The sequence below is a fragment of the Benincasa hispida genome, chromosome 1, assembly GCF_009727055.1.
Source record: "Benincasa hispida cultivar B227 chromosome 1, ASM972705v1, whole genome shotgun sequence".
NCBI lineage: Eukaryota > Viridiplantae > Streptophyta > Magnoliopsida > Cucurbitales > Cucurbitaceae > Benincasa > Benincasa hispida.
Genome location: NC_052349.1, coordinates 9,808,305 through 9,821,108, shown reverse-complemented (window position 1 = coordinate 9,821,108; position 12,804 = coordinate 9,808,305). Strand labels below are relative to the sequence as shown.

Here is a 12,804-nt window from a genome sequence, read left to right as displayed (position 1 = left end):
TATGATCATCCCCTTATTTAATTGATACGAGACTTTGTTTATATTTCTAACAGTTATGTTCATGTTAATTCAACAAACTTATGTTATTAATATATGATTTGAACTATACTCAAGATTAAAGGGTCGAAAAATTATTTCACATCAACAAGCTTATTTCCTCATTAAAAAAACAAAATCTATGATTTATAAAACATACCAAAGTTTACATCAATTGTATTGAGCGTTCCAAAAATTCTTAGGTCATAGTCTAGTTTATACACAGGCAAAATGGAATCTTTTATTTTTTACTTTTCTTTTTCAAGATGCTTTATTTTTAAAGTTTATTCATTTATTCCGTTGAAATATATGGTTATTTCTTCGATATAAGCACAATTTAGTTATTAAGGCATTTACATTTTTTTTTTTTTTTTTTTTTTTACATTGGAGATTTAAATCTCTGCTTCATATTTATTGTACTAAAAAAAATGTCATATAACCAATGAGAGCATATTTGAAATTCTTTTCTAATTGTTTAAAATTCTTATTTTAAAGTGTAAAAAAATGTTTCTTAAAACTTAAAAAGTCATATGAAACATGCTAGTTAAAGTACATTGTAAAAAAAAAAAATGAATGCTATCTATAATATTACTGTTCATACCTTATTTGTAGGTTAAATTATAATTTTAGTCTATATTGTTTATGGTTATTTGGTTTTTGAACTCTTAAGAGTATACGATAACTACTTAAATTTTCCATCTTCGTGTCTAGTCTGATCAAACTTGAGGCTTTGAAAAATTAATTATTCTACTATATATAAATTTGAGTTTTATGTCTAACGAAATTCCAAATTGTTCTAATAATTTTAATTTTTTTAAAGCTTGAAAATTAAATTTGTTATTTATAAAATTTGGAGATCAAATATACATAAATTTGACAAATCTGTAATTGTAACCTTTATATTGTGCTATTTATAAAACCGTTAAAATTTTGTTAATTCATTGCCAATTATTTATTTATTTACTTTTAAGTTTAATAGGGATTGTGGAATTCAAACCATAAACTCCATGGTTGCTAACACATATAGATTGTCAGTTACCATTGAGCTATGCTCTAAAAGAAACTTATAATTAATTATTTATATGCACCTTTAGAAAATGGTTTAATCAAACTTGAAAAAAAAAACCCAAATTAATTTTTAATAATTACGGCCAGTTCAATAAAAATGGGGGAGTACAATTGTGATGAAATAAGAAAAATATGAATAACAAAATAACAACGAAAGTAAGACAAGAGAGAAACGGAGAATAGAAGAAGTAGAAAACTAATATTGAACTCAATTCTGGCGTCCTCTAGAAAGGCACCTTCAACCTTATTTATAGGGCATGGTGGAATGTATGTTACAAGGTAAAAGTTAATAGGGGAAGTTATGAAATTGGATAACTTACTAGGATATAAAATAAGAGTATGTAACATAAATAAGTTATGGATATCTACAATATTACATTTACAATACTCCCCCTTAGATATCCATAGTATGTAAAATAATTGTCTCATTAAAATCTTACTAGGAAAAACCCAGTGGGATAAAACCATAGTTAAGGGAAAAAGAGTGCAGCATATTTACTCCTCATGAAAATATCACTTGATACTTTTGGTTGTCACATACAATTGTTGTGTGTTAACTTCTCAAATGTTGTTGCAGGTAACACATTCGTCAATAAGTCACCCAAATCGTTTTTTGAAAAAATTCGTTGAATATTGATGTTGGTACTTTATGCTTAAACATCTTCACATAATAACACTATTGGCTAGCCTCGTACATCATCAAGATTTTAACATGATTAAATTAGTTGTTATGATCTGCTTCATAAACTGCCATAATACAAAAAAAAAATTCTCTATATACTAAGTAACCTGTTTAAGAGCTAGTTCTTATAGGTTAGATAAGCAACTAGCATCTTCACAATCAACTAGATCACAATCTGATTTATGAGAATAAAATAAATCCATATAAACAAATTCTCAAATAAAAACATAACATATATTAAACTCTACTCCAATATCTTTCTTTGGAGGAATATTATATTTATGCTACGATAGGTAGCGTATAAACTAGTAAGGATATAAGTGTACTTCTCAAAATTATGGTTCTTCAGGACCTAAAGTTCTTCATTATCTTTATGATATCAAATGATATACACTTTTCACACTAAGTGAATGAACCATCATAAGAATGTTCAATGGTGGAACTAGTCCATATAAGATCTTATATGTATATAATAATGCAATTCCATCTGTTTTATGCCTTATTTGCAAGCCAAGGCAAAACTTATCATCTCAATTTATTTCTTAATAAATTCTATTTGCCTTTGAAATCTCTTCAGAAGTTTATGTTTAAATTATCAACATATATATAATAAATCTCATATTGTAATTTCTTTATAAAAGTATATAGAGAAATAGAGGCTATTTTTATACCCCATATCAACAAATATTTAATAAAAGGATTATATCACATTCTTCAGGAATGTTTTATATATAATTCTTTAATATTTGAATTATATGAATTTGGTACCTCTAATCCCTCAGGGATATAGTTATTAAGAGATTCATATATAAATGTATAATGACTACATCCATAAGATGTATGTTAAGCTTCTCATATACAAGCAGATAAATTTGATATCTCATGGTATTGTATCCTCCATAGGAGAATATGTCTCATTATAGTCAATACCATTTCTTTGCGATAATTATTGTGGAACTTGACTTGCGTTATATAATGTGATCTCACTCTATTTGTTTGTCTTACAAATATTCACGTGTATTCCACGTGTTTGGTATTCTCTGATGTTTGAACTACTAGTTCTCACGATTTGAAAAATAAGTTTATTTCTATTAGATTGTTTCTTTCCATATAAGTTAATCATTTCTATGTCGCAACATTTTTTTTTTCAATATACCTGAGTATATAATACTCATTCATAAATAATATCGTGAGCAACATTGTATGCAAAAATGTTGTCAACTTATTTAAGTATGGTTCCATCATTTTCTTGTCATGATATATAATTTATCGAGATCTCTTTATTATCTTTATTTATTTCAAGATTCATATGAGTGCTCATATTTAGGATTTCGTCTGGAATATCCATATTCTTAACGGAGTCATTTTGATTATTGACTACCTTTTTTGAGAAGCTTTATCTTTGAAACCCAAGTGTCTATCACGCTTCAAGTATGTTGCAGACTCATTATTATTGATAACTTATTGCATTGGAATATCAATTTTAGATGGTGTATTTGCAACTATTATACATAACTTAGTCATTTTCTTGCAACTGTAAATGCATCTAGCATTAATTTGCAATATTTTACAAATAAATTATCTTTTGAACTTCTGGTTCAAAGATCAAAACGAGACAATATTTATGTATTTTATTTTATTTATTTTTCTAACTTTTCCTTAACTCCTCCCCTAATGTTGGAAAATTTGTTTCATTAATAACAATTAAATAGTGTAGTAAACAATCCACAGATTCAAAGTAATTAATTGATGTAAAATCAATTCAACATAAATTCTAATTGCTCAATCATCTTAATTGTTGGTGTGAAACAATTTAAACATTTACTGCATATCTTGTCTATGAAATATATTTGGCTTTTGGCCATAAGCACATTAGTCATTGGTTGAGCATACATAATAATATGATCTCATACAGATCTAGAAGTTTTGCTATTTGAACATAAGCTACGAGATATTCAACACTTATCCCAATCAATTATCAAATATTTGGGATGCAAACTCACTAGCATTATCAAAACAAAATAATAAGTATATATGTGACCATCAATTGGATGTGCCAACAAAAACCATTAGACCATTGATCTGTTCCAAAAGTAGGAAATGTTCAATTTCAATTTAGGTAGTGAGGGTTTGATAATTAATCTCTTGAGAACACAACACCATGACAATTTATTAGATGGAAGAATCTTCTAGTTCTTCAATGGATGTCAATGTATATTTTCAATAATTATTTTCACTATTGACTCAAAATGACTTATCATGTCAAATGATATATATTTGGAGCAATGAACTTCAAAGTCATTGTTGCATATATTTCAACAACACAAATATGTGTGAATTCAATTTAGAAGGAAAAACATATATTTTCTATATACACTTCTAAAGATGTCCACGGGGTGGGGCCGGAGATGCCATTCCCCATCCTCGTGAAATTTCCTACGGGGATCGGGGCAGGGATTCCCGTGGAAATTCAATAATTTTTTTCCGTTACTTTTTTTTTTTTTTTTTAGTAAAAAGCTAATTAATTTAAATCCTAATGTGAACACATTTTAATTAAATAATTAACTTTATCACTAAATTTTATTGTGATTACTTTTATATGACTATTTGAATTTAAAGATAAATTATTCGAATTTTGGCCTAATGAATTTTTTAGTAGAAATAAATAAATATAAATCAAATTATTCACATATATAATCTAAATTTAAACCTTCAATTTAACATATTCATTATCTTTCCCAATAAATAATCAAATTTAAAATTTAAATGTAATATTTATATAATAATAATAACATAACATCAGATAACTATACTAAATAAATATGTACATGCTAATCGGGGTGGGATTGGGAACGGAAAATGCATTCCCCGTCCCTGTCCCCGTTTAACTTACAGGGAATTTTTCCTCCACTTCCTCCCCCATTTCTTGCCTAATTGAGGAATCCTCGCCCCGTTCGGGGTGGGGCCCCCTCCCCATAATTGGACATCTCTATGCACTTCACATAGAAAACAATAAATATAGTATATAAATATTATATATTATTCTTATTATCAACATTTCTAGATGATATCTACTACAACGTATACCTTCCAAATTTACTAAACATCTATTTGATTTATAAGAGATTAAAGTATATCAATTGTCAATTTTGCCCCTCTAGCAAAATATTGTTTTATTTTTCAAAATCTTTAATCAAATCTATAGGAGTTAATATCATATTTTATTTTTCACTTCAAACATTTGAATTTTGAAAACATATTATCTACTTTTCAGTATAATATGCATAGATGTACTATATGCAAAATATAAATATTATTTATTCCTATTCTCTTTATTAGAATTTAAAAAAATCCAAATATCTCATATATATAAGTTTTTAAAACTAATAATAATCTCTTTGGAAGATTCTAAGAAACTTGTAACATAATATCATATTTAGGAGTTAAAAAGATAAATTATGATCTCTTCAAGAGATTCAAATAAATTCTCATATAAATTCTCTTCAGCATTATATCATATGGATAAATTTGTGAGCTTTTGAAATTTGTATGTAGTGATTATATCTATATAATCACTACAAGCTCACAAATTTATCCATATGAGAATAATTTAAATATTCAGGTCCTGTTTGGTAATCATTTGATTTTTTTTGTTTTTGTTTTTGAAAATTAAACATATTTCATCTACATTTTTTACAATGATTTGCATCTTTTTTAACTACAGGTTGAATTCTCAGCCAAATTCTAAAAACAAAAACTATTTTTTGAAAGTACTTTTTTTAAATAAAATGGTTACTAGACGGGGCCTCAGCAATCAAATAAATTTCAATTCTAGCATATCAAACAAAAATTGACTCATTCAACTCCAGGTTAGTTCCTAGGTAGAAGTGTTCGACGGCCAACTTAAATACCTCAACCTAACCAGAATAATCCTTGTTCTCTTAGTCAATTTTTATTTCTAACTCATTGATCTCTTAATTAAGAGTTAATTAATAGATTAATTAATTTAATTGCATTGTTAATCTTATTAAAACAAATTCACTTTAAGAAATAATCTTTAATATCTTGAATCTTTGAAAATAAAATTAAAGATAATTTTGAATATTTATTCTCATATTTGAAAGATAAAAAAATATTACTATAAGAGAATCTTAATGAATAATATATAATATTATTATGAGATAATTTTACCTTTATTTAAAAGAAAGTCAACTTTTATTTAGAAGTAAGCAATTCAATCAAGGAAACAAATATCCTAATTTAATTTTCCATAAATAACAATTGTATTCTAAGATATAGAAAATATAAACTAATTAGAAAAATATCTCAAACAAATCTTTCAAATATAAGAAAATTAAGATGTGTGATTTGCAATCTATAATAGAATCTACATACATTACACAAAAAACTTGATGCATGCATGATTTATAACAACAGTTGCACATCTATGATATCATAAACATGATAAGAACAAATAAAAGAATCTACCTTCTAGCAAAGAAATAAAGCTGTAACAAATTACACATAATGAATGTTACCCAACAAAAGCATTGATAAGATATCGATGTGTACGTCACGATAATCAAATGCCTAACAAAAGCGCTACAAATGCCTCTTGGAGTATTTATTAAAAATAAAATTGAATTGGAAAAGATGGAGATTGAAAATACGATGAGAATATCTACAATTATATGCATACAGACAGTTGGCAAAGTAACAAATTGATTTGAGGATAAAATTCAGCGAACTTCGGAATGCATTGTGTGCATGTGATATAGATTAGAGAAGTTTGCATAACAACTCATAAGTTTTATTTAAATCTCTTACCCACAAAATCACATCTCCTCAATTGCATAACAAGCAACTAACGATTAATTATAATCTCAAAGTGGGAAAAAAGGCTGAAAAACTAACAAGTACTTACACAAGTTTAGACTAATGCCTAAGGAATTTAATTTCAATGCTCAAATAATACTTATATCAAATTATATTAAATATATCTTAACAATCAATTCATAAACACATAAAATCATATATATGATTTAAATAGAGCATTCACCTTATTCGAACTTTAGTTTTAAATATCTCAATAATATGTAGGGCCTTTATCGTTCTTGATATTCCAATGAATCAACTATAATCTCAACAAAATATTCCAAGTATTAGAGACTCGTGCTGATAATATGTGATGAAATAAGAAAAACATGAACAACAAAACAACAACAAAAGCGGGACAAGAGAGAAAAATAGAAGAGAATAAGTAGAAAATTAATATTGAACACAATTATTGTGTCCTCTACAAAGACACCTTATTATCCTATTTATAAGGTATGGTAGAGTATATATTATAAGGTAAAAATTAATAAAAAAAAGATTATAGGATTGAATAATCTACAGATTTGTTGTACATAAATAAGTTATATCTACGATATTACATTCACAATAACAATAAATATTTTTCTCCAACAAAGTTCATAGCATACTTGCAATTGACACGCATTTGGAAAGAAAATTAAAAACAAATAATCGAATCGCTATTTTTGCCATAAAAGGGCTTTTTGGACATTTTGCGGCACAAATCCGGGAACAGAGAAGAAAGAAAATATGCCCGGGGAAAGAAAACGACGGCGTTTAAATAGATGAAAGATTCGGCTTCCAGTTTAGCCCATCCGCCTTGAAGCCCTCGTCGTTTCAAGCCCAGAGAGGCTTCGTCTTCTGCACACAAAGGCCCGAATCGAAAGAACTCATCCTAAGATATTTAACGCAGCTCTGATGCTCCCCTTTTCTCTGAGGTTCGTAAGGGAAAAAAGGAAACCAACCCAGATACAGAAAACAGGATTCGCTTACAACCGTACCCAGATTCCAATTCTTCTACCTCCACAATTCTCCACTTCACTGGTATGGCCGTCCAAGGCTCTCACTGTGATTTCTTCGCCTTTTTCCCCATTTCATTATCTGGGTTCTTCACTTTTCAGTCCCTTAAGGTGTCCAGATGTGCTATTGATCGAATTGCTTATAGTGATGTGTTCTTTTCCGGTTTTTGGTTTCTTTAGCTGCCTCTCAATGTGCATGTTGGCGAGATTTATCCTGCTAATTTGTGTTTAGGTCTCATACCACTCCCATTTGGGTGCGTGTTTTTCAAAAGGGTAATGGGTTTTTGCAATCTCCATTGCTTCTCGCTTTGTCTGTTGCCATTTGATTCTGGGACTCGTTTATTGGAAAACTATGGTGTTTCCCTCTCGTTGTATTCTGTTTATACGATTTGCATATTGGGGGCCATGTTTTATTGATTTCGAGTATTGGGATTGGATGTCTTTGAAACGAAGCACACTAGTTGACGGGACATGAGTTAGGCTTATGTGCCGATGGATTTTATTTTGTAATTCTGTGGACAGGCATCATAATTCCTCTCCTCAGCCCCTTCGTTTTAGTTTGTAGAATTTCATCCTCATAGAGAAAGTGGTATGGAATTTACTTTAAAAAAATCTTAAATTTTCTGATTCTTATACATAAAAACTAAATTGGACTCCTAATAATGTTACTTCTATGTTTTCACTCTGATTATTTTTTCCCCCATTTTCCTTTTACTAGTTACTGATACCTTCATACCCATATTCATAACTTAAATGTTTTTAATATATTACAGGTGATTTTGTGCTTATCAAATTTGTTTGTTGAATGACACTATCTGCGACGTAAAGCAGTCATGGCAGATGGTTCAGAAGTCGAGGAGCGGGTGGATCTTGAAGAGGACAATTACATGGAAGAGATGGATGATGATGTAGAAGAACATGTAGATGAGGATGGAGTAGATAGGAGAGCTGGTGAACATCCGGAAGAGGATGTTGAAGAAGTAGGTGAAGAGCCTCAAGTTGGGACCGATACAGAAGATAGATTTTCAGGAGATGGTAGAAATAGCATATCCATAGAGTCTATAGAAAATAGAGAAAAGTCTGCTTCTTTATTAGATGAAGATGATCTAGAGAAGCATGCTGAGCTTCTTGCCCTTCCTCCTCATGGATCTGAAGTTTTTATTGGCGGGCTTTCACGTGATGTTTTAGAAGAAGATTTGAGAGATTTGTGTGAATCACTAGGAGAAATATTTGAGGTCCGCAGTGTTGTCTATTCTCTCTCATGCTCTTTCGTTCTTTCTTTGGGCCTTTTATTTTAGAAGCACTTTCTGTAATACAATTGTTTTGCAGATAAGGATAATAAAAGACAGAGATTCTGGTGAAAGCAAAGGTTATGCTTTTATATCGTTTAGAACCAAAGAGGCAGCACAAAAGGCTATAGAGGATTTGCATGGTAAAGAAGTCAAGGTAGTTGTGGGACTCCTTAAGACTTGGATGTTCTTATTGCTTTATTATGTTTCAAAAGCATCAAAGCTACTCTTTTTCAGATATCCATCATCGACAAATTTAAAATTGATTTTAGTTCGTCCTTCATACTACAGGGTAAAACGATAAGATGTTCTCTGTCTGATTCTAAACACAGACTATTTATTGGTAATGTCCCAAAAAGTTGGACAGATGATGAGTTTAAGGCACTTATAGAAGGAATTGGCCCTGGAGTTGAAAACATTGAGCTTATTAAGGTGGAGTTGCAAATTTATACATCCTCCTTCTCTAGAAATTAGTAGTTATTGAGGCTTTATGTTCTTTCTTCTGTATAACCTATTGCAGGATCCTCAGAACCCAAGCCGAAATCGTGGATTTGCATTTGTTCTGTATTATAACAATGCCTGTGCTGATTATTCAAGGCAGAAAATGTCAAGTGCAAATTTTAAGCTAGATGGAAATTCCCCAACTGTTAGTTGGGCTGATCCAAAAAGTATGCCTGATAACTCTGCTGCTGCTCAGGTAATCAAGTTATCATAACTGGAGAAAATTATATGGGATCTGCATGGCATTTTTCAATTACCTTGAAATTTCTTATCAACTGGAATTTTGTTGAAAAAAGTGGTACTAAGGTTAAAAGTGTAAACTGAAACACTGTTATTGAGCAGAGAAAAGTCGTATGTCGTGGTGGTTTGTTTCTTCAATTTCAATTACTAAACAAGGCAACCAGATACAAGATATCAGGGCCACAAAATTATATTGGTTGACCAACTGGACATTGAGCAAGGAAATGTGGGTAGAAAGATGATCATCTTGGTGATTTTGAAGAACCTAATTGCCTAAATTCCTCTTTGAGCCAAGCTCATTACAAAACCCCCCACAGAGTAGTCTGCTGCACCCCAGTAATCTTCTAGTTGGCTACTGACAGACTTCAGCAAACTCTAACTATCATTTTTAACAAACCATTAGTCTACCCACATGCTATAGTTAAATGAAGCAAAGAAAGGAAAGCTTAAAAATAAGGCTTTTGGTTCTCCTTTGTTCAACAACTTATAGGAACATAGAAATAAGACTAAGCTGAAGATGAAATACTAATACTTATATGTTCTTGTACATTCTTTCATTTTTCTCAATCAAAGCTGGATTTTTATAAATAATTATAGCAACCATCTAACTAACTACGAGGTAACAATTGATAGTGCATGAATGACAGATATTAAATTTTTATAAATAATTATAACAACTATCTAACTAACTATGAGGTAACAAGATATAGTGCATGAATGACTGATATTAAATTTTTAGGTTGTCTTTTGGAAAACCTCTCTCTAGGTAACAACATTTAGTGCATCTCCTTGGTGAACATGTGAGAAATGAACTCAATATTGACCCATTGAAGTAGAGCATAATGTTTCCAATTGCTCTGTAACCTTTAAATTGATTGTCATCAATTCTCTTTATGACTGTGTATTGAGATGTACTTGAGGAATCGAATTATAATTTGAAATACAAATTAGTTTCCAAACTTACAGGAAGATATTTAAAAGCACATGATAGTTTGAGTACTACATTGCATCGGTGAAAGCTTTAAAGACTTGTTTTGTTTTGGCATTGACTGCCTGATTTCTTATTTGTTTGTGCTAGTAAGTTATTATAGGTCTACAACATTATGGATTGCAGGTGAAGGCTCTTTATGTGAAAAACATACCTGAGAATACCTCTACTGAGCAATTGAAAGAACTGTTTCAGCAACATGGGGAAGTGACAAAAGTGAATATGCCACCTGGCAAAGCTGGGAGTAGTAAACGAGATTTTGCCTTCATCCATTATGCTGAGAGGTCAAGTGCATTGAAGGCTGTTAAAGAGACAGAGAAATATGAAATTGAAGGTTTTGTTTTTATATCCTCAGAGATTTACATTTGAAATCTCAAATTGCACAATCATATTCCCTTTTCTTTACAAAAAAATGTTAAACATATTTTGGCTTTTATTTCTGTTGGTTGATGCGTGGTTCCATTATCAAATTAGGCTACACAGTGAGCCGCCCTTTTTCTGACAGCTCGTTGCAGTGTTTTATCTCTATTTTACTGAAATGAACGATCTGTTCAACTTATGTATGGAATTTCATTTATTACATATTCTCAACATTTAAAAATAAAGTAGGACGAATCAGCAGTAGTCAAGTTGTCTAAATAGGTCTGTTGTATTTAACAGTGTTTTATAAAGAAAAAAAAAAAAGACAATAAAAGGGATCCAGAAATGATTTGTTTGAACCTTTTTCTTTCAACCCAAAGTATAATATTCAGAGATTTTAATCTGCAGGCCAACTTTTGGAGGTTGTCCTTGCAAAGCCTCAAAGTGATAAAAAATCAGATGGGGCCTATTCTTATATGTCTGGAAGTCATCCCAACCATCTTCTTCATGGTGGATACGGTGGTTATGGCGGAAATCCATATGGTTCCCTAGGTGGGTATGGTGTTACTGCTGGCTTTCATCAGGTACATTTTTCTTCTTTCTTACCTTTAAGGCTCTAATAATAAAAAAAAAAGTTATTTAGAGGTCAAAATTCCTCTGCAACATCTCAGCTAGGTGTATCTCCCAAAGTGAAAAGAAAAGAAATGAAAGGAGATTTTCCCTCCACATTAATCTGGATTTTCTTCTATGAACAGCCAGTGATTTATGGTAGGGGGCCAATGCCAGCGGGAATGCAGATGGTACCAATGGTTTTACCAGATGGTCGAATTGGTTATGTATTGTAAGATATCATTCTTACTTGACTCGAAGTCCATTTTTATATAATTATATAAGATAGTAAATTGTATGTGTTGTCACTCGTGAGTGCAGTCAGCAACCTGGAGTACCAATGCCACCTTCTCGATCTCGAAGAAGTGAAAGGAACAATGGGTCAGGTGGACCAACGGGTCGTTCAGGAGGTAGTAGCAGTGGTGATGAAGTCAACCGTGGGAGAAGGTATCGACCCTATTAATGGTGAGAACTGAAGACAATGGTGTCATTAGGCTAAATCACAGGAAATAACAAAATCCCCCACTCAGAAAAAGAATGTAAAAGAAATTGAACATAAGAGAGAACTGAGAGGTTTTGAATGACTGAGAAACAGATTGCATTGAGATCCCTTTTCAGGATAAATGGGAGGATGATTTGCTTTTGTGGCAATTCTTATTAGTTTAGAGTTAAACAAAGAAATTATGTGTACCAAAGCAATGCAGTTAAAAAAGTTCTGCTCAAATTTTAAATCTTCTATTCTCTCTCCCATTCTTCTTGGTGTTCTTTTCAAGGTGGAAATCTTGTGTAATCACTGGTAAAGAATAACTTCATTTTTGTTCATCTTTCTTTTGCTAAGCAGATGCTTTCTGCTCATTTTCCCTCTCTATTGTTTTTAGTTTGATTGGTTTGGTTATATTTCTTGCCTGTGCAAGAGTGAGCTTAAATATTCCTAAATTTTTGTGAGATGCTGACATTTAGCCCAAATGGAAGAGAGATTGAGAGGATAAAGAAAAGACTATGGTATGAATTTGCTTGTAGATCACTACTTTAGTGTTTTAGCCTGGTCTAAGAGCATCAGCCTTGCCTTTTGTCTCTTTGGAAGTGATTTTAATTGTACATAATTAATTTAATTAATTTAATTAATTAATTATTATTTTTTAATAATATGTGAGGTGG

The 12,804-nt window shown here is 30.7% G+C and overlaps 1 protein-coding gene across 3 annotated transcripts; it reads left to right on the top strand.

Moving 5' to 3' along the window:
- The first annotated feature begins 7,448 nt into the window (after positions 1 to 7,448).
- On the top strand, positions 7,449 to 12,468 carry LOC120090084 (heterogeneous nuclear ribonucleoprotein Q). 3 transcript variants are annotated; one of them, XM_039047575.1, is made up of 9 exons: positions 7,449 to 7,684; positions 8,433 to 8,894; positions 8,989 to 9,108; positions 9,240 to 9,380; positions 9,469 to 9,645; positions 10,804 to 11,011; positions 11,446 to 11,621; positions 11,793 to 11,878; positions 11,968 to 12,468. In XM_039047575.1, the coding sequence occupies exons 2-9, from the start codon at positions 8,493 to 8,495 to the stop codon at positions 12,107 to 12,109; spliced, it is 1,452 nt and encodes a 483-aa protein (XP_038903503.1). In that variant the 5' UTR covers positions 7,449 to 7,684; positions 8,433 to 8,492; the 3' UTR covers positions 12,110 to 12,468. The 3 variants fall into 3 exon arrangements, with proteins under 3 accessions (XP_038903503.1, XP_038903519.1, XP_038903511.1); XM_039047591.1 differs by having other exon boundaries at positions 7,451 to 7,684; positions 8,989 to 9,105; XM_039047583.1 differs by lacking the exon at positions 7,449 to 7,684 and adding an exon at positions 7,718 to 7,932.
- Positions 12,469 to 12,804: the final 336 nt, after the last annotated feature.